The 21043-nt window shown below is 36.5% G+C and overlaps 4 protein-coding genes across 4 annotated transcripts; 1 reads left to right on the forward strand and 3 right to left on the reverse strand.

Annotated features, from left to right (window-relative positions):
* Positions 1 to 97: 97 nt before the first annotated feature.
* Positions 98 to 10235, reverse strand: LOC17896598 (probable leucine-rich repeat receptor-like serine/threonine-protein kinase At3g14840). The gene is made up of 24 exons (XM_023788087.1): positions 10142 to 10235; positions 9879 to 10056; positions 9545 to 9616; positions 9395 to 9463; positions 9240 to 9311; positions 4192 to 4263; positions 4031 to 4102; positions 3878 to 3949; positions 3719 to 3790; positions 3570 to 3641; positions 3422 to 3493; positions 3256 to 3327; positions 3093 to 3158; positions 2925 to 2987; positions 2798 to 2839; positions 2668 to 2708; positions 2210 to 2574; positions 1935 to 2124; positions 1688 to 1849; positions 1480 to 1598; positions 1133 to 1343; positions 799 to 1036; positions 573 to 723; positions 98 to 496 (listed from the first exon to the last, which is right to left on the reverse strand). The coding sequence occupies exons 1-24, from the start codon at positions 10233 to 10235 to the stop codon at positions 98 to 100; spliced, it is 3036 nt and encodes a 1011-aa protein (XP_023643855.1).
* A 1741-nt stretch (positions 10236 to 11976) lies between these two features.
* Positions 11977 to 13729, forward strand: LOC17894442 (transcription termination factor MTERF4, chloroplastic). The gene has a single exon (XM_006302175.2). The coding sequence runs from the start codon at positions 12163 to 12165 to the stop codon at positions 13546 to 13548; it is 1386 nt and encodes a 461-aa protein (XP_006302237.1). The 5' UTR covers positions 11977 to 12162; the 3' UTR covers positions 13549 to 13729.
* A 221-nt stretch (positions 13730 to 13950) lies between these two features.
* On the reverse strand, positions 13951 to 15201 carry LOC111831905 (F-box protein DOR-like). Its single transcript, XM_023787461.1, has one exon. It carries the CDS (start codon positions 15199 to 15201, stop codon positions 13951 to 13953), a length of 1251 nt encoding a protein of 416 aa, XP_023643229.1.
* A 3588-nt stretch (positions 15202 to 18789) lies between these two features.
* Positions 18790 to 20031, reverse strand: LOC111831906 (putative F-box protein At2g19630). The gene is made up of 2 exons (XM_023787462.1): positions 19158 to 20031; positions 18790 to 19079 (listed from the first exon to the last, which is right to left on the reverse strand). The coding sequence occupies exons 1-2, from the start codon at positions 20029 to 20031 to the stop codon at positions 18790 to 18792; spliced, it is 1164 nt and encodes a 387-aa protein (XP_023643230.1).
* Positions 20032 to 21043: the final 1012 nt, after the last annotated feature.

Consider the following 21043-nt stretch of genomic DNA (forward strand, 5'->3'; position numbering starts at 1 on the left):
ACGCAAGTTTGCTTGCTTTCTTAACTCTCAAGTTGTGTATATTCAAAATCAAAACAATACAAAAAAGTGGAAAAAGGTAAAAAATCGTAATCCATGATTAAGATCTGGTGTTCCAATACGATGAATCAAGCTGAACGGGGTAAAGATCACCGGTGGTCGTGTTGGTATTGGTGTTTGATGTAGTCCAATCCGTCATACTAGTAATCTCCTCCTCTTCACTTATCATACCGTAATGAGTTTTCATTGCTCTCACTCTCTCTTCGTCTATTTTGCTTCCTTTGCTAAACGAAGCTTCTAGGAGCTTCTCAACATCCACTGTCGAATGTCCTTCGAGCATACTCACCACCGTCGACATCGATGGTCTCTCCGCAGGAGCTGGACTGGTGCAGAGGATTCCTATCTGAATCATCTTCATTGCTTCTTGTCTGTTGTATTCTGTTCCTAGCCTCAGATCCACTACTTCCAGCAGTTTGTTTTGCTCTCTTAGGATGTGTACCTGTGGAAGACAATGAGTTTGGTTTAGGGTTTTGTTATTTAGGGTTTTAGAGGTGAAATGGTGATCATATATATACCCAGTCAAGAAGGTAGAATATATCGGTTTTGGATCTTGAGCTTGTGTTGCTCTTTCCATGAACGATTTCAAGAGCCACAACACCAAAACTGTAGACGTCAGCTTTATCTGTCAAATGGCCTCTCATTGCGTATTCTGGAGCCATGTATCCACTGCAAGAGGTAAAAAAAAAAGGTTTATTTTGCTGAAACTTTTTGTTTGTCGTTGATTTATATAATTTAACTCACTATGTTCCGGCGATTCTTGTGCTCATGTGTGTGTTTTCTTCTTCGTCGAGTTTAGCAAGTCCGAAATCTGAAATCTTTGGGTTTAGTTCCTTGTCCAGCAAGACATTAGTGGCTTTGATATCTCTATGTACTATCTTGAGTCTTGATTCATCGTGGAGATAAGCTAGTCCTCTTGCTATCCCCATGCAAATCATCTGCCTCGTTGGCCAGTTTAGTCGTATCTGAGTCTCTTGAGGACCTTTAAATGGATGGGATAGAAACAAAAAAATTTCTTGAGCAAAAACAACCAAGGGATGGGATATAGAACGTTTTAAGTTAAAAGGGATGGCCTAACCAAAAAGGGCTTGCGCGAGACTGTTGTTTTCCAAGTACTCGTAAACTAGCAAGAGTTGATCACCCTCAACGCAACATCCATATAATTTAACCAAATGCGGATGCTGCAGAGCCGAAATCATACCAATCTCGTTCAAAAACTCTCGATTCCCCTGTTTTGATTTTGACGATAGCTGCTTCACCGCAATCACGGTTCCATCAGTCAACGTTCCCTGTACAATGGACAAACCATAGATGTCATATATCCTTCATCTTTGCTATGTACTTTTTTTGGCAATGGGAAGCTCGCTTAGTCGAAATCTTTGGCTTATACCACATAACAATGTCATTTCATTGTATGATGTTTACCTTGTGTACGGGACCAAAACCACCTTCTCCTATCTTGTTTGTAGGATCAAAGTTATCCGTGGCAACTTTGATTTGCTTCAGTGAGAACGAACTGACCTGGAAGTCTAATTTCTTGAAATCTGAGGTTAAGAAGAAACGAAGAGACGAATACTTTAAATGAATTGGAATGTCAATAACAAGACTATTTTTAGCAAGTCTTTGTATGTACCTTTTTCCATCTGACTCTTGGGTCTTAAGCAACCTCTCCACCATAAAACACTGCCTATTAAAAGCACAAGAAACACCGTCGAAGTAATTACACCAATAACCACTATACCAACAGATCTCCCACCACCCGTTTCGGTGCTAGGTTCCTTTGGTGGAATGAAATCTACAGAAATGTCATGGGAGATGAAGTCAAGAGACAAAAACACTCATATAAAGGCAAAATCTTTTTTTGAGTTTGAAAACTTTACTTGGATCTACAGACACAGCCGATATAAGAGAACCATAGACACCTTTTATAGGCTGAGCTCCTTTTCCAGCCCATTGTAATCTAATCTCCAATTTCCCATTTGTAATCATAATAAAAAAATTCTTAATCACAGCCTTTCCAACACCTTTGGCCTCATCTACAATATTAAAATCTTTAATCTCAAGTTTACCCTGCACATTATCACACCATCCAAATTGAATATAAGCATAATAAAAATCTTCCAAACCTTTATGAAACAAGTTGTGATCAAAATACCTGAATGTATATGTCAAAAAATCGTCGTCCCATATTATTGTCATTAAACATAATTTCAGCGAAATGAAGATTAATTGTATAGTTTCCATTTCCAAGACACAACGCGTAGTAAGTGAGGGAAATGGCTGAGAGGCGGGCTTGTGTATAAAGCATAGAATCAGGTAACTCAAGCACTGATGTATTCATCGCCCGAAAGGTTTTTCCATCGTTAGACCCATCATCACCCAAGAAGTGTCCTGTATTGCTAGCAACCCAGCCGTTTCTACTATCATAAAACCCCGGTGTATCCCATGTGTCAGCGTCATACTTAGTCGCATTGATTGCTATATCATTACCACCACAATTTATATGGAGGCCATAGAAAGCTGAGAACATATGATTAATAAGCGAATACAAATCAGATGTGCAGAATATGGTTTTGTAATGTATATATATAAAGTATAGCTTCAAAGACTTACTTTTAGGACATCTATAGTTACTCAGACATGTAACAGTTGAGCTGTAGCAAAGCGTAATGTAATATCAAAATTTATAGTGAGTCTACATTATATATAGCCAAAGCTTTTTAAAATTATGAGAAAGACTTACGTGTTATTTGCTACTAAAGGGCTTGTACTTGAAAACATATTCCTGCAAATAAGAAGAACAAAGGAGTACCGTAAGCTTTATAGCAAATTTGAAGGCATGCATGAGAACATTGAAATGTTCTTCTTACACGGATTTTCGTTGGCATTCTCGGGTTGTGACATCTTTGGAGAAGTTATTGTAAGAAAGATCACTGCAACCAAAGATACAATAGAAACCAAGATCAGAAAAAGTTACTTCTCCTGTAGGCTGTAGTCAATACAAAGAAATAACTGTGAAATAAATAAACAAAACACACATAGTGTCTCCTTTCTCTACCATCCAACTTGGAACTTCCCCGTTTAACATGTTACTTGTAAGATATCTACAAGATCGCAAAACAAATGACAAGTACTTAAACATAGCTCCATAGAATCTTTTTAAATGAAACAAAAGAAAGAAGAGAGAAGAGAGCATCATACATGTTGTCTACATTTGAAAGAGTGGCATATCCATCAGGGATTGGTCCACTCAGCTTGTTAAAGCTAAGATCTCTACACAAAATAGTCTCACAAATATGTCAGATTTAATTCTTTTTTTGTCGTCTTTCGTAATTTGATGTCATACTTGCCAAAGAAGAGTACTAACAAATTCTTAAAGGATGTAAACGTTCCAAAATAGGCAGGTAAGTCTCCTGTAAGGTTGCAGTTCCTAAGAACCCTGCAATGAACAGCGAGAAGAAATGGTAGTTAGCTAACTTAAACCATTACCAAATACTTCTTAGGCTCAAACTCACAATGTCTTCATCGATGTCATGTTTTGTAGCAGGGGAAAAGGAGATTCAGGTCCGGGCAAGTCACTTATTTTCCTACAGAATTTAAAATGTATAACAGAGTTAATATACATCACTTAAGGTGATTAACACGTTAAAGTTTGTGTACTTACAAGTTTGATAACTTTCTCAGAGGACCAATGGCATTAGGAATAGGTCCAACTAAACCACTTGCTTGTATAACCCTTATTGATGAAGCAAAACAAACATTTCAATCTTTTATAAGTAAAAAAATACCGATATGGAAAGTTTACGTCGAAAGTAATGCTTACAGTTTCCCAAGTTTTGTCCAGTGCTGGATGAAATCTGGTATAGTACCAGTGAACTGGTTGTCACTTATACGGCTATATAAATCAAAGAGACAAAACATATAATTTGAGTTTAAAAGTTAGAATATCCATGAAGTAAAGCAGAGGAATACTTACAAATCAGTCAATGAAGTAAGTTTGGCGAATGTACTTGGGATTTCTCCACTCAAGTAGTTAGAGCTAAGAAGGCTACAAAGAGGATAAAGAGTCTCAACATGAAGAAAGACCAAAAAAAATAAGTTTAAAGAAACGTTGAACTTGGAGAAAAATATTCTTACAGTTTTTGAAGGTTCCTTAGATTCCCGAGCTCTGGAGGTAATGTTCCTGAGAGTTGATTGTATTCCAAGACACTACACCAAATGATCCGAAAACAATGAATACAAACATTGTTAGAGGAGATAATGTCAAGAAATCGTGTTTGTATGAATCGATCTCTCCCTTTATTTCAACGTAGGCCAAGCCTTATATACTTACAAGAGAAGTTTAACCTAAGTAGTTACATATATTTGCACAAAGGTGCTCAAACTATACAAAATATACACTTATCCTCAATACCCCCCCTCAAGTTGGAGTATGGAGGTCACAAATACCCAACTTGGGAGAGAAAGCTTCAAACTCTTTACGCCCAAGAGCTTTAGTGAGAATATCCGCAAGTTGAGCTCGTGTAGAAACGTACTGCGGAGCAACTACACCCTTCACAATCTCATCCCGAATGAAATGGCAATCCGACTCGATGTGCTTTGTCCGTTCGTGGAAGACCGGATTTTTACTAATATGTATAGCAGATTGGTTATCACAATGGAGAGGAATCGGATAAGAGCAGTCAACACCAAGAGCCATAAGTAACTCACGCAGCCAGAGGAGTTCACAAACCGTTTCAGACATTGAACGATATTCTGATTCAGCGGAGGAGCGAGAGACAACATCTTGCTTGTGTGTTCGCCAAGAAACAGGAGAACCACCTAACTGAATAAACCAGGCCGTGAGAGAACGTCGAGTCAGAAGACAGCCTGCATAATCCGCATCACACCAGGCTGTAAGACGCAAATCCGTATTAGCACGTAACAATATACCTTGGCCGGGATTGTTCTTGAGATAACGAACCACACGCAAGGCAGCCTCCCAATGAGCTTCCTTGGGAGCATGCATAAATTGAGCAAGCATGTGTATAGCGTATGAGATATCCGGACGTGTGACACTTAGATAGATGAGACGACCTACTAAGCGGCGATAAGGGAACGGATCCGGTAGAGGATCACCACCAGCCAAAGCGAGCTTATGATCTTGTTCAATAGGGTGAGAAACCGGTTTGGCGCCAAGTAACCCAACGTCAGATATAATATCAAGCACATACTTCCGTTGACATAAGTACATACCTGTAGCATTACGAGCCACTTCTATACCCAAGAAGTACTTGGAAATGCCGAGGTCCTTCATTCGGAAACAAGAACTCAAATATTCCTTAAACGCGTCAATAACCTTAAGAGAGCTCCCGGTAACAATGAGATCATCTACATACACAAGAACGTGTATGCGAATGTCCGAGTCAGCAAATGTAAATAAGGAATAATCCTTAACACATTGCACAAAACCATACGCTTTCAAAGCAGTCGAGAGTTTGTCGAACCAACAACGGGGAGCTTGTTTAAGACCGTAAAGTGATTTATGGAGACGGCAAACTTGTGTTTTATCGGATGTTCGGAACCCCGGGGGAAAACGTATGAACACCTCTTCATCTAAATCACCATGTAAGAAGGCATTATAAACATCCATCTGATGGACCTCCCAATCACGAGACACCGCGACCTCAAGAAAAGTACGTACGGTGGTCATTTTACACACGGGCGCAAAAGTTTCTTTATAATCTAAACCCTCGGTTTGATTATTGCCAAGAACCACGAGCCGGGCCTTGTATCTCTCTAGTGTACCATCAGATCGATATTTTAAAGTAAATACCCACCTGCAACCCAAAGCTTTCTTACCCGGAGGCAGAGCTTCAACAGTCCATGTACCACGGTCTTCTAGAGCATCAATCTCTCCCCGAATAGCATCGCGCCAATTCTCATCCAAGACAGCTTCATCAAAAGTTTGGGGAATAACCCCACCCGTAATAGCTGCTAGGAAAGCACGGTGATTATCCGAAAATTGAGAACAATCCACATAGAACTCAATCGGATAACAACTAGTATCAGTAAAATCACCATCCGTCATTGCCATCGTCGTATTAGTAACATAGTCCTTTAGTTTGAGAGGAGCAAATTTCGCACGACACCCCTTGCCCATAGGCACCTCTACCTCAGGAGAATCCGGATCAGAAACAACAACCATGGAGTCATCAGCAACTGAACTTGGAGACGACGACAATGGAGGTGTCGTCGCTACCGGCAATGAAGAACAAACCGGGGAAGAAGGAGCAGAACCCGAAACTGGAGTAGTTGGTGACGTGGGTATAGGTTCGCAAACCGGAGAAGACGACGCAAGAGGTGAAGGAGACGACAATGTATTCTCGACAGCCGATATCACGGGAGACTCTTCAACAAAACTGTCGTCATCTTCACATATCCGAGAGTGTGAATTCGGAGAAGGCAGAGAAGAAGACACATGTGGAGCATTATCAATCACATACGGGAACTCGTCTTCCATGAAAATCACATCACGAGAGACGGATATCACACCACTGTCAAGGTTATACACCTTCCAACCCTTTTTCCCAAACGGGTAACCAAGAAAAACAGATTTATTACTCCTAGAAGCAAACTTATCACCGTCCCGACGTTGATCATGTACATAACATAGGCAACCAAAGACCCGTAGATGATTCATTGGTGGGGCTCGTTCATATAACATTTCAAATGGAGTCTTTCCATTTAAAACTGCAGTTGGTGTCCGGTTAATCAAGTAGCCCGCAGTAAGAGCACAATAACTCCAAAACTGAACGGGTAGATTAGCTTGGAAACGCAAAGCACGCGCAACGTTGAGTATATGTCGATGTTTGCGCTCTACACGCCCGTTTTGTTGAGGAGTTCCAACACAAGAAGTTTCGTGAAGTATACCACGTTCCCTAAAGTAACCACCAAGACTTAAAAACTCGGAGCCATTATCGCTTCTAATAGTTTTAACTTTCTTATCAAATTGTCGTTCAACAAGAGAGATGAACTCACGTAGTGTAGCAGCAGTTTGCGACTTGGAGGGTAACAAATAAAGCCACACGGCGCGAGAGAAGTCATCTACGATCGTAAGAAAGAAACGGGAACCACAAATCGCAGTAGTTCTATATGGACCCCATAAGTCACAATGCACCAATTCAAAAACCGTACTCGTCTTATTAATACTCAACGGGAAAGAGTCACGTGTCTGCTTAGCACGAATACAAACGTCACAAGACTTGAAATCAAAAACATTCCTACTAGTATTATTAGATAACTGCAACATCTCCATGACTTTAGAAGACGGATGACCCAAGCGTCGATGCCACATATCCAATGGTTTTGAATCCGAGATTTGTGTCACTGCTGCGGCTTCCATGCCTCGAAAGAAATAGAGACCAGTCAACTGCTCACCGGCTCCAATCACCATCTGTGTGATGCGGTCCTGGAGAACACAAAGTCTGTCAGAGAACTGGAAGATACAACCCCTATCTCTAGTTAACTGAGAAACAGAGATAAGATGACACTGCAAACCATCCACAAAGAACACATTTCTCAACTCAAGTTGAGAACCAAGAGAGACTTTGCCATGTTTAGTAGAGGTAGTAAACCTCCCATCAGGAAGTTTAATAAAAACCGGAGCCATATTGCAGACATCAACAAGAAAATCAATGCAGCCCGTCATATGGTTAGAAGCTCCAGTATCAATAACCCATGATTCGATAAAAAACTTACCCGAGAGTCGATCACCCGAACCCGAGGACCGTTCGGTTAGCATCTGTTTTAAAGCCTTCCACTCATGATCATCTAAGCCGATAAGTCCAACACGATCAGCATCCGTGATGGCCGCATTAGCTTGAAACATTGGTGTCGTTGTCACCACTTGGTTTGCATGAGCAGAATCAATCCGTTTGGTTGTCGGAGGAGTAGATGTGAGCAGGCGACGATCGCCAGTTGTAGCACCCGACGGAACCGGCTGTGAAGGAACACCTTTCGTACGCGGTCGATCACCCCACCACCAAGGATAGCCTATCTTCCGAAAGCAATTCTCAGCAAGGTGACCCGTTCTACCACAACTCGAGCATACCACCGAAGGATCACGGACAACAGTTTGTGGTCGTGCACGAGACGTTGTTTGAACTGCGAAACTAACTCCATCGTTGCGTTCTTCCATAAGCCTACTCGCACGCTTCAATTCCTCATCTTGGGTTACCACTTGATAAGCTTCATCCAGAGATGGTAAAGGATCACGAGAAAGCAAAGAAGATTTCACGGCACCAAAAACGTTTTCATCAAGGCCCATAAGAAATTGATGTAATTTATCCTCTTCTCGTTCCTTTGCAATTTCTTCCACTGTCTTTGCCCTTTGGAAATCAGCAAGACTTGTCCAAAGCTTAGTAAGCTTGCCGTAGTAAGCTTCGACAGCAGTACCCTTCTGTTGACAATTAGCAAGTTCAGTTTTCAAACGTTGAACTCTTTGGCCATTCTTCACGGAGAAACGCTTTTGTATATGCGTCCACAAATCGAAGGCAACTTCATGGTGAGAGAGAGAGCTGCTAAGATCTGGCGCCACCGTGAGCTTAATCCAAGAGACAACCATGGCGTTATTCGCCCACCAATCTTCAATGTCATCCGAATCATCAGCTGGTTTAGGGATCGAACCATCCGCAAAACCAAACTTCTTTCTTGCACGTAAGGCAAGTCTTATGTTGAGAGACCACTCGTCATAGTTAGAGCCTCGCAATTGTGGTTGTGAGATGATAGAGCCTGGATTATCACCCGACGAGAGATCATAGGGATCAATTCGGCGGCGTGTTGACTCTGTCCGTGGGGTGCGTGGCTTAGTGACGGAGGAACCATCTTCTTCAATCGACATGTTTAGAGAGTATCTCGAGAGGAATAGATCGATGATACTAAGGTCAAGAGAAGGTGAAGAAAATAAAGTAGAGAGGAAACAGAGGATCGTATGACCTAAAAAAAAATAGGTTTGCTCTGATACCATGTCAAGAAATCGTGTTTGTATGAATCGATCTCTCCCTTTATTTCAACGTAGGCCAAGCCTTATATACTTACAAGAGAAGTTTAACCTAAGTAGTTACATATATTTGCACAAAGGTGCTCAAACTATACAAAATATACACTTATCCTCAATAGATAAATTATCAAAGAAGTGTACTTACAGACTACTAAGGTTTGTAAAGTTTCCAAATTCTTTCGGGATAGGACCACTAATCCGGTTTCCAAGTAGCGAGCTGCAAAAAGTTTCATCACTAAACGAACATACTCAATCAAATCAATCTATAGTGTATATGAATAGAGATAATGGTATACATACATGTTGACAAGTGGCAAAGCTCCCCATTCTGGAGGAATGGAACCGTTGAGATAGTTTCTAGACAAATCACTGAAGAGAAAGAAGAGTGTGAGAGTTAAAGTTAGTTTATATAGTAGTAAGGCGACAGAGATTGTAGTAACATGAACTTACATCTCTTGCAGGAAAGGAAGTCCTGAAAACTCTGTTGGTAGTGAACCTTGAAGGTTCTGTCCCTGAAGAACTCTGTCACAAAAATGTAGGTTATTTATGTTTTTACGCCAATATCATGCAGACACGTATGTGTGATCGACATAATAGAAATAATCTGATTAGGCAATGGTATAAATTGTCATTAAAAAATTATTTTGCTGTCATTAAGAATGGTATAAACGATGATCTATAAGCTTTTGTTAGAGATCTTTACCAATTAAGCTATTATCACTTGATATTTTACGAAATAAAACCTAAAAAGTGTAGTATTTTTTGAGAAATGTCCGAAACATACATGCTCGTGACATGACAAATAGAAGAAGAGCAGTTACAAGTAACCGCGTCTTCGAATCCTTCGGAGGGATTAGGATTTCTCCATCCACCTTCAGATGAAGCAACGACGTCGCATGGATCAACATTAAATTTCCAATTCTCCTTCTTCAACGCCTTGGCTACTCCTCTTAAAGCGTCCACTGCAAAATTTAAAGAACCTCAAGAATCATTTACATCTGACTCAAAACATATGTATAGTTTACATCCACATAAATGTACAAATACCTTCTTCTTTGGGTAATGTTGCACATGATGCGAAGCCGTAGAGGATAAGAGAGACGACGAAGTAAGGGAAGATAACTATTGTATTGCACGACATTAATTTAACTTTCTAGAGTTTAGATGATCTGAGTCTGAATCTGATAATTAAATTTCAAGAATATGTTGTTCTCTTTGTAGGGGGAATAAATACATATTATATAGTGAAGAAATTTATAGAAAACTAAGTCCAAACATTATAAAAATAACAACAACACCAAGTAATATTTTTGTCCTTATTACTATTATTTAACCATTTAATTGACAGTTATGATTTGTAAACATATTAAAGGCATAGTCATTTATAATTATATAGTGACAAATTGAAAATATATCTTTAATCAAAGATTAAATTACTAATTCGAAGGGACAGGGGATAATAATGGTTATGGCACGACCTATAAATCAGGATAATAATATATGGTCTATTTGATCTCTGTCATTTTATACGAGTCGTGTTTGACATTATCAAAATTTTAGCATCCTTTATATTATACTAGCAGTTGACCCGCGCTCCGCGCGGGAGGTTTATAATTTTGTTTCCTTGATTTTTTATTCATATAGTGATATTTTATTATTATTTTTAATTGATTTTCAAAAATATTATAATTATTTTCTCTTTAATTATTATTTTTCAATACTCAAATTTGGATTAAAAGCATTTGATTCAATTTATAAAATATCATTTTTTTTCTTTTTGATCATGTTATAAACTAATATTTCACTTTCATTTTATTTTTCTTCTTTATAATTTTATATATACAATTACATAAATGTTGTTTTAGTCTACCATAAATTTAAATTTTACTTCCATTCTAAAACTCAGTAACATATTTAAAATATTAAATTATGATCAATTTAAAATGAAAGTTGAATTATATTATTACCACTAATAAAAAATTAAAGTATTGTTTTTCTTATTTTAACATTTCATTTTTTACATAATTTATTTTTATTTATATAAACTTTCTATTAATTAAATAAGTAACATCAATATGTACTAAATGAATCTTTTAAATTTATTTTAATATTTAAACAAAAATATGGTTTAAAGAATAAAATGAGGTGGATGATGATGTGGCTTAAGGAGAAGAGAGAAAAAAGCTAACTTTATATATATAGACTAGTCGGTTGCCCGCGCTACGCGCGGGAGTTTATTATGTTGTTTATGAGTAATTGGTTCGTATTTTATTTTCTACTTATTTTTTTCACTATAGCATACTTTACTTTTTAAAAACTTTGATTGTGTTTGTATAGAAAAACTATTGAGTTTTATCTTCATTAATTATTGAGAAATTAAGTGTGTATAGTATAAGTCGAAATATAGGCGTAAACGAAAGTGCGGTGAAAAATCATTGAGAAACGTGTGCTGTTAGGGTTTCTACCAAATATAGATTTAGATGTTAATATTTTGAGCATTTTATATGTTAGCATGAAAATATCTTTTAATATTTTGTGCTTTTATAATGAATATTATATTTTCTTCTCAACTTTATATTAAAGAAGACTCGAATTAAACTTCTTCCTCGGCTCTCTGGGATTTTACTTCTCTCTCACGTCTCTCTTCTTCGGCTCTTTTTGTAGCACTAACCCTTCCGTCAAGCGCAACAAATCTTAAGTGGGCTTTTGTGTAGCGACTGGCCCATATTACCTTATGAATTCAGATTGGACCAAGAGAGAGAACTAAGCCCACAACTCAATGTAACAATCGTTACTAATTGAGTCATAAACATGAATCGGTTTGGTACTTTTGTAATTGTAAATCAGGATGGATTGGTCATAAACCACCATTAAACCCTAGTTTTTTCTTCGTTCGTCCTCCCTCCCCAAATTTTGATTTTTACCACTTTGGGGTTTCTCGAACACTCATCGATGTATGAGTGAGTCACTGATGCTTTGAGAATCTGTTTGTAACTTTTCTCGAATTTAACAAGACAGCTTGTGCTCGAACCCGTTTGAAGTATTTGTCAGTCTCGCATTGTAATGTCATGAGTTCTTTGATTCCTCATGGAAAAAGGTTGGTCCAGTTTCAGAAATGGCGTAATTTGAGTGTTGCAGTGAACCTTTTCCAAAATGGATCTGCTTTTTCGAATTCGTTCTCCTCTGTTGCTAGTGCTGCTGATGTGAGCCTTAGAGATGGTCGAAAAGGTAAGAACTTTACAGTCTCTTACCTCGTTGATTCATTGGGTTTAGCTAAAAGAGTTGCAGAATTGATTTCAAGTAAAGTCAGCTTTGAGGAGAAGGGAAATCCTGATTCTGTTCTGAGTTTATTGAGAAGTCATGGGTTCACAGATTCTCAGATATCCAGCATCGTTACGGATTACCCACTATTGCTCATAGCAGATGCTGAGAAATCCCTTGGCCCCAAGTTTAAGTTGCTGCAGTCAAGAGGAGCTTCAAAGTCTGAGGTCACTGAGATTGTTTCGAAAGTTCCTAAGATCTTGGGAATGAAAGGGGAAAAAAGTGTTGGCAGATACTATGATATCGTCAAAGAGATTATAGAAGCGGATAAGAGTTCAAAGTTTGAAAAGTTGTGTCATTCTTTGCCAGAGGGTAGTAAGCAGGAGAATAAGATTAGAAATATTTTGGTTTTGAGAGAATTGGGTGTGCCTCAAAGGTTGTTATTCTCATTGCTCATCTCTAATCAACATGTCTGCTGTGGAAAAGAAAAATTTGAAGAATCACTCAAGAAGGTTGTTGGGATGGGTTTTGATCCGACCACCCCAAAGTTTGTGGAAGCCTTATGCATTGTTTACGGATTGAGCGAGAAAAGACTAGAAGAAAACTTCAGTGTTTATAAAAGGTTTGGCTTAACTGTAAGCGAGATATGGGAACTTTTCAAGAAGTGCCCTACTTTTCTTGGATACTCAGAGCATAGGATAAGTCAGACATTTGATACCTTAAAGAGGTGTGGTCTGTGCGAAGATGAGGTCTTGTTCGTGTTCAAGAAGAATCCACTATGCTTACGTGCTTCAGAGCAGCAGATATTGAACTCCAGGGAAACAATTATAGGCTTAGGATTCAGTAGAGATGAGTATGTGATGATGGTCAAGTGCTATCCTCAGTTGATTGGAATTTCGGCAGAGCTGTTGAAGAAGAAGACTGAGTTTGTGCTAAAGAAGATGAATTGGCCACTAAAGGACATGACTTTGTTCCCTCAGGTACTCGGTTACAGCATGGAGAAGAGGATTGTACCTAGGTGCAACGTCATTAAAGTTCTCATGTCCAAAGGATCACTTGGAAGTGAACTACCTCCATTGGCGTCTATCTTGGCATGTAATGATCAGGTTTTCTTAAACAGGTACGTGGTGAAGCATGATAAAAAGCTGGTGCTTGAGCTAATGGCTATCTTCACCCAAAATCGTGTCTTATAACATTAAAAATTTGTCAAGGATTTTGCTTATTAGACCGCTCTAATCTCAGTTTGATCCGGATCTGAACCGTTTCTTCTTATATGCAATCCAACTTTGAAGATAACTTAAAAACTGTAACTTTTTTTTGGGTTTGATATGATGTAGCAAAAGAGCTTTTAAAGACATGTTTTGTGTTCGAAAAGCTTTTAAGTCCTTTTAAGTTTCTATGCACATCATATGGTAATGTGAATTAGCTTTAAGCCTCCAAAGAAACAGGCCAATCGCATATTTGGAGATGATTAATCAATTTTGGAAAATTTTCAAACGGACACCAAAACTGAAAAAATCACGAGAGTAAAGAGTAAGGGCCAAACTAGCTTTGACAAAAATCTCAAAAAGTTATAAGAGTCTTAATGAAAACCCTTACATATGCCTCACATTGACGTCCTCTACATGGTCTAGAAAGGTGTAAATGGTATGACCCTTAAACGATTCCAATCCTTGTATTTCGACTCTTCTGATTTCGTTCCTCTCGGTATTGTAGTAGAAAACGTACACACCCGTGGATTGAGAACATGAAAACACAATTTCATTTCTCCGAGTCGCTCCAACAACGCGTACAACTGTGTCTTCCCCTTCCCAAAAAATGGGCAATACATATCTATGCTCCGACCACTTATGTTTTTCGGCATCTTCTAGAACCCGCAACCTAATACTTGTGTTGCAGCTTCCATAGATACCACCATCATAACTTTGAAACCGAAGTAAACCTAATTTACCATTGTAGTTTATCAGAAGTGAACAAAAATCAGAAATAGTGGGACGGTCAGTAACTTCAACAACTCTGAATTTCTCCGACCTAAAATCAAAGAGAATGATTATGGAACACCTTGTAGTCCTGTTGATCGCTGGATAATATAGAACTCCATTGATGCATACATGGTTATAATATGGAGAAAAAATAAAATGCGGTATGCAACATTCGACCCTTCTCCATGAGGGTTCTCCGCCAGTTCCTAATGTCAGAACTTGATGCTCCTCAGTGTTTTCAGTTCCATGAATCGTCCAGGTCACGGAGAATACCTTGTATTGTTTCTCGATAGGTTCATATCCAAGATAGCCTCTTACTCCATTCCTCTTCCTCGTCTTGAGTTTGGGTAAGGTCACATATTGTCCCGTGCTGGGGTTACATATCATCCAGACCTTACGCTCTTTTCCCTCTGAAACCCGCTCATCCCTAATTAACACCAAGCCTCTGACAGAACTACATCTTTCAGATGAAGAACTATGATAAGGAATTTTCATATGATAAGGAACTTTCATATGATAAGTGGCGGCTAAAACAGAGGATTTGTTATTTTCAAGATTTTGAGGCTGCCGTGAGGAGAAGAAGAACATATGTCTGTCTTTCCGGCAGGCGAACAATAGACGTGGGCGAGCCAAAGATCTGGTCAAGAACAACTCCATGAAGTAAGGGAGGCGAGGGAAAGAATCCCAGAGCTTCGACACGCAGCGAAGTCTTGATATCGATGTTGCCGGCAGCCTTGAACATATCTCAAAAGTTAGGTCAACAAGGATCGGTTCTCCACCATTGATTGAGGTCTTGGCTCGCGTATTGCGTTGGGTGACGGCAACAAGATCCTCTTCCGAGACGTTTTGCTGCTCTGTTTTCATGACTAGTCACGGCAACTTCGGCTCCACAGGGAGAATGAAGGACGCAACCTTCATTATTTAGTGAAACCCTAGAGTGCGTTGCACGGGCTCTTTTTAATGTGTATTCATTATTAACTTTTTGATAAAGAAAGATATAAAAAATAATAGGCTCCCAGAATAATAATTCCTAATATATGTACTATTGACTGAAAAATTATCAGATAGATGGTTTTAAACATCCAATCACAATTAAATATCTCCATAATTAATATTTTTTAATTTTATTATTTTTAATATTATGTACTTATTAAAAAGAAAAATTATATTTAGAAGAAAAAAAAAATTTATATGTCAATGAAATGTATATTTTCTTAAACTTTTATTTTTATAGTCCAAATACTTAAAAAATATAAGTAAACATGGTAAACAAATACTTAATTAGTACGATGACTAATGACTAACTGTAATTAGATTTAAAAACTAAAATGGACAGCCTTGAGACAAATGTTGGCTTTGAATGTTAGCCGATTTTATAATAGTTTTTGGTTTTTGATTCTAAAAACTAAAAAATTAGTCATCATGATTTTAGCAAAAGTAGACTACTTAAAATTTAGAAAATTAGATTTTAGGAGATTATACTAATTTCTTCATAGAATCTAAAAAAATTATTTTTATGCTTTTTAACAAATATTAAGTGACTCTTTTTAATTAATTTTTTATTTTTTTATTTCCAAAATTCTGCAAAAACTAATAGCTACAGCAAAAATCAATAACTAAAAAAACCAAAAACCAAAAACTAAAAGCTAAAACCATTCAAAAACTAGGCCTTGAATGGCAACAGTTTTTAGATTAGTTTTTGGTTTTTGATTCTAAAAAACCAAAAAAATTGTCATTCACGATTTTAGTAAAAGTGATTTCCTTAAATTTAGGGAAATTTTTTTTTCCAGATTTTAACAATTCCTTCGTAGAATCTAAAAACCATTTTTTCAGCTTTCTAACAATATTACGTGACATTTTCTTATTGATTATTAACTTTTATTTTTTTCATATAAAACCAAAAACTAAACAAATTACCATTCAAGATTTTGCAAAAATTAAAATCTACAGCAAAAATCAAAAACTAAAAAAACTAAAAACCAAAAGCCAAAAACCAAAAACCAAAAGCTAAAACTCATTTAAAAACTACAAAACATTCATGGCCTAAAAAAACATTACTTGTTTTGAATCGTTTATTTTTCTCTCTTTTACTTTGCTTCCATTTACCGTTTTTCTATCTCATATCTCATAGTGGATCATACTTTTTTTTTTTTTTTCCTGTTAGAGTCATATTTTTGATAAATGTTTTTCACTGAAACCCTTTGAACCCTTGAGCCATAGTAGAAAATAATTATGAAATCCAGAGTAGAAAAAAATATTCTAAATTATTAGGCTTCTTTATCATAGTATGATTCTAATTGGTCGTTTACTAATACATAACTGTTCTTGTAGCCATGTATGCTGCTTTAACATAATAAGAACTACGTGATCCAACCCGTTTTCGTACAGATTATGACAATAACAAGTTGTGATATCGAAAATCTCTTTTCTAAGTCCGTTAAGTTACTATTTACGTCATATGGTAATGTGAATTAGCTTTAAGCATCCAAAGAAAGCCAATGTCATATTTGGAGATGACTAATCAAATTTGGATAATTTCAAAGCGACACCATATATCATTTTAAACCGTAAAGAGTAAGGAAATGAATCTATTATCGAAAACTGAAAAACTGAAAAAATGGAGGAGGAAGGGCCAAACTAGCTTTGTTACAAAAAAAAAAGAGTTATTTACAAAAAAATAATAGAAATACGGATGCCTTTCGGAAAGAATTATTGTGCCTACTGAACTTCAGATTTAGGTACTTCGGTTTTCCAAAATTACTATATTATCCTTAATATATGACATCATACGACTCATACTCAATGGTTGATGCTAATGGTTTTGTTACACTAATGATTTTCCAGTTTCCACATACGACAAAATTGATTAAACACTCAAAATTATTTGGGTTATATAAAAAAAAAATTGTTGTGAAAAGATGATGTCCACGCAAAGAAAATACACAGTAGAACTCATTCTGCTTTCACAAATCTATTCAATCTCCCATACTATTTAATTCTTGAAAAATACTTGGATTTTCATCTATTCTTAATTAATCAATCAAAATACAATAACATGCCATATCATTTTCTGTTTAAAAATAAATCAAAATCAAAATTAATAAATAAAACAAATTAAGGGAAAACTTTTTGTAAGATTTTTATTAAGAAAATTACATTCAATTTGGGTTGATAAAATAGTAGCTAGAGTTTAAATTTTATAAATAAATAAAATTATATTTTGGTTTGGGTTTATAATATAGTGGTTAGAGTTTAGATTTTATAAATAAACAAAATTATATTTTGGTTTGGGTTGATAAAATAGTTGTTGGGGTTTAGATTCTGTAATTAAACAAAATTATATTTCGGTTTGGGTTCGTAAAATAGTAGTTAGGATTTAGATTTTGCGATTAAACGAGATTATATTTTGGTTTGGGTTGATAAAATAGTGGTTAGGGTTTAGATTTGTAATTAAACGAGATTATATTTTGGTTTGGGTTGATAAAATAGTGGTTAGGGTTTAGATTTTGTAATTAAACGAGATTATATTTTGGTTTGGGTTGATAAAATAGTGGTTAGGGTTTAGATTTTGTAATTAAACGAGATTATATTTTGGTTTGGGTTGATAAAATAGTAGTTAGGGTTTAGATTTTGTGATTAAACGAGATTATATTTTGGTTTGGGTTGATAAAATAGTGGTTAGGGTTTAGATTTTGTAATTAAACGATATTATATTTTGCTTTAAGTTGATAAAATAGTGGTTAGGGTTTAGATTTTGTAATTAAACGATATTATATCTAATTTTGGATTGATAAAATAGTGGTTAGAGTTTATATTTTGTTATTAAACAAAATTAAATTGTGGAGTTTATAAATTAAATTTTGTTTTAGGTTTAGAAATATTAATTATTTTAATTTATTTAATTAAATGACATGACTAATTTTGATTGGGTTGTTTAGTCTCTTAAACTAGGTTTTAGTGAATATTTTTTCACTCAAATAATCTACGTTAAAATGATATGTTTTTATACTAACTAGTTTTGCTATACTAAAATCAAAGTTATAGGTTCTACTTGGGTTTAGTAGCTACCAACTCTGGGTTTAGTTCTCTCTGTTTCATCTAATATTGTGGAGTTCACCACAGACCCTAAATAACCTAAATTTAGCTCTCGTAGCTTACTTCTAGTCCACATGATTGGCATAAATTCATGTGCGCCATTCTAGATGATTTCCCGTTCATGAAAAAGTTATCTTCGTTTAACAACTTGCCTAATTTCGATGACGTCAGCCTCTTATGCCGCTTAAAACATCCGGGGCAATAATGTCATGTACAATTGGTTTTCTTACTTTTTTTAGTGCTTTACTTGTTACAATACCTAAATCCGAAGTTAGAAGCAAAATAGTGCCTAGTTTTATAATAAGCTCAAAAAAAAATCTCAAAAGTTATAAAAGCCTTGATGAATTAAAAACCCTTTCATATATGCCTCACATTAACATCCTCTACATGGTCTAGAAAGGTGTAAATGTAATGACCCATGAACGCTTCCATCCCTTGTATTTCGACTCTTCTGATTTCGTTTCTCTCGGTATTATAGTAGAAAACGTACACAAGAGGCGTGGATTGATAGGGAAATGACAACACAATTTCGTTTGTCCGAGTCACTCCAACAATGCGTAAAACTGCGTCTTCTCCTCCAACGATATTCTTCCACAAAGCAGGCAATACATATATATGCTCCGACCACTCATGCTTTTCGGCATCTTCTAGAACCCGAAACCTAATACTTGTACAGCTTCCATGGATACCATCATACCTTTAATGCAGAAGTAAGCCTAATTTACCATTGTAGTTTATCAGAGGTGAACAATAATATGAATCAGTGAGAGGATCTGTGTCTTCAACAAATCTGAACTTCTCCGACCTAAGATCAAAAAGAACAATTATGCAATCCCTTGAAGACGTTTTGAGCGCTGGATAATACAAAACACCATCGATGCATACATGGTCATAATTATAATAAAAAGAATGTGGTATGCAACATTTGATCCTTCTCCATGAAAGTTTACCACCAGTTCCTAATGTCAGAACTTGATGCTCCTCAGAGCTTCCTATTTCATCAAACTTCCAAGTCATGGACAATACCTTGTATTGTTTCTCGATAGGCTCATACCCAAAATAGCTCCTCATCCCAATCCTCTTCCTAGTCTTGAGTTTGGGTAAGGTCACAGATTGTCCCGTGCTAGGGTTACATATCACCGAGACCTTATGCTTCTTTTCCTTTAAAATCCGCTCATCTCCAACAAAGATCAAGCTTCTGACAGAACTACATCTTTCAAATGATGTTGCATGATAAGGAGTTTTCATATGATAAGTGGCGGTTAAAACAGAGGAGTTGTTGTCATCAAGATTTTGAGGCTGAGGTGAGGAGAAGAAGAACACATGATTGTCTTTTCTGGAAGCGAACAATAGACGCGGGCGAGACAAAGACCTGGTCAAGAACAACTCCGTGAAGTAGGGGAGGCGAGGGATGGAATCCCATAGCTTCGATACGCAGCGAAGTCTTGATGTTGATTTTGCCGGCAGCCTCGAACATATCTCGAGAGTTAGGTCAACTGGGATTGGTTCTCGACCATTGATTGAGGTCTTGAGTCGTGTATTGCGTTCGGTGACGGCAACAAGATCCTCCTCCGACACGTTTTGCTGCTCTGTTTTCATGACTTCGGCTCCAGAGGGTGAATTAATGACGACGGACGCAATCTTCACTAATAGTGAAAGTGAAACCCTAGAGTGCGTTGCATGGGCTCCTTTATTGTACTTATTTGTGTGTGCTTCATTATTATCTTTTGATTGTATAAAAGTAAATATATCAGATATGATCGAGACCCAGATTAATAATCGTTATATGTAATTTTGACGGAAAATATTATTAGATGAAATGAATTTGGTATATAGTAGATTTATATCATATTATATATTATATATTACTTTTTATCATAATTAATAATTATATAGTTAAGGATAATAACCAGTTTGCAAAAAATATTTAACTGATCTATCCAAATTTATCCAAACAAACTAACCAACATTATTCGAGATTCTAAAGAATTTTGGTCCAATTTCGGCAAAATCAAAATAACCAAATCTGTTTATAACCAAACCAAACACCGTTGCGTTTCGGTTATTTTGACAGCACTTTCACAATTAATTAAAAAAAAAAAAGAACTGAATTAACCAAATTGAACGAAATAACCAAACTGAACCGAATTCTCCTGACTAATCTGAACTTTACTTTTGTTAGAGCATTGTCATTAGCAAAAACTCAAAAACTCAAAAACAATTTTTTTTATTTATAATGGAAGTAATAGCTGAATGACCAATGTGAATTGAAGCTCTTAAAACTTTCTCATTTCAGTAAAGTTACTATTTTCAGAAAATGAAAAATGTTGAAGTGAATCTCATAAACGTTACTCATTTCAGAGACGTTATTCATTTTAGAAAATGACAAATGTGAATTTCATTTTATAAACTTTTCTTGTTTTTTGGAATTTGTACTCATTTCAGAAACCTTTTTGAAACAAACTTGTTCTAGAAACGTTTCGTTTCAGTCACTATTTGAATCATCAGAAAATGGCAGTCACAAAAGGCAGCTCGTATGTGCACACCTCAGGTGAGGTTTCAGTTGGCAAAAGCTTTCTTCTCCAAAAGTGTTTTTAATCTTTGTTTTGAC

This window comes from Capsella rubella, unplaced genomic scaffold (genome assembly GCF_000375325.1).
Source record: "Capsella rubella cultivar Monte Gargano unplaced genomic scaffold, Caprub1_0 scaffold_2, whole genome shotgun sequence".
NCBI classification, from domain to species: Eukaryota; Viridiplantae; Streptophyta; class Magnoliopsida; order Brassicales; family Brassicaceae; genus Capsella; species Capsella rubella.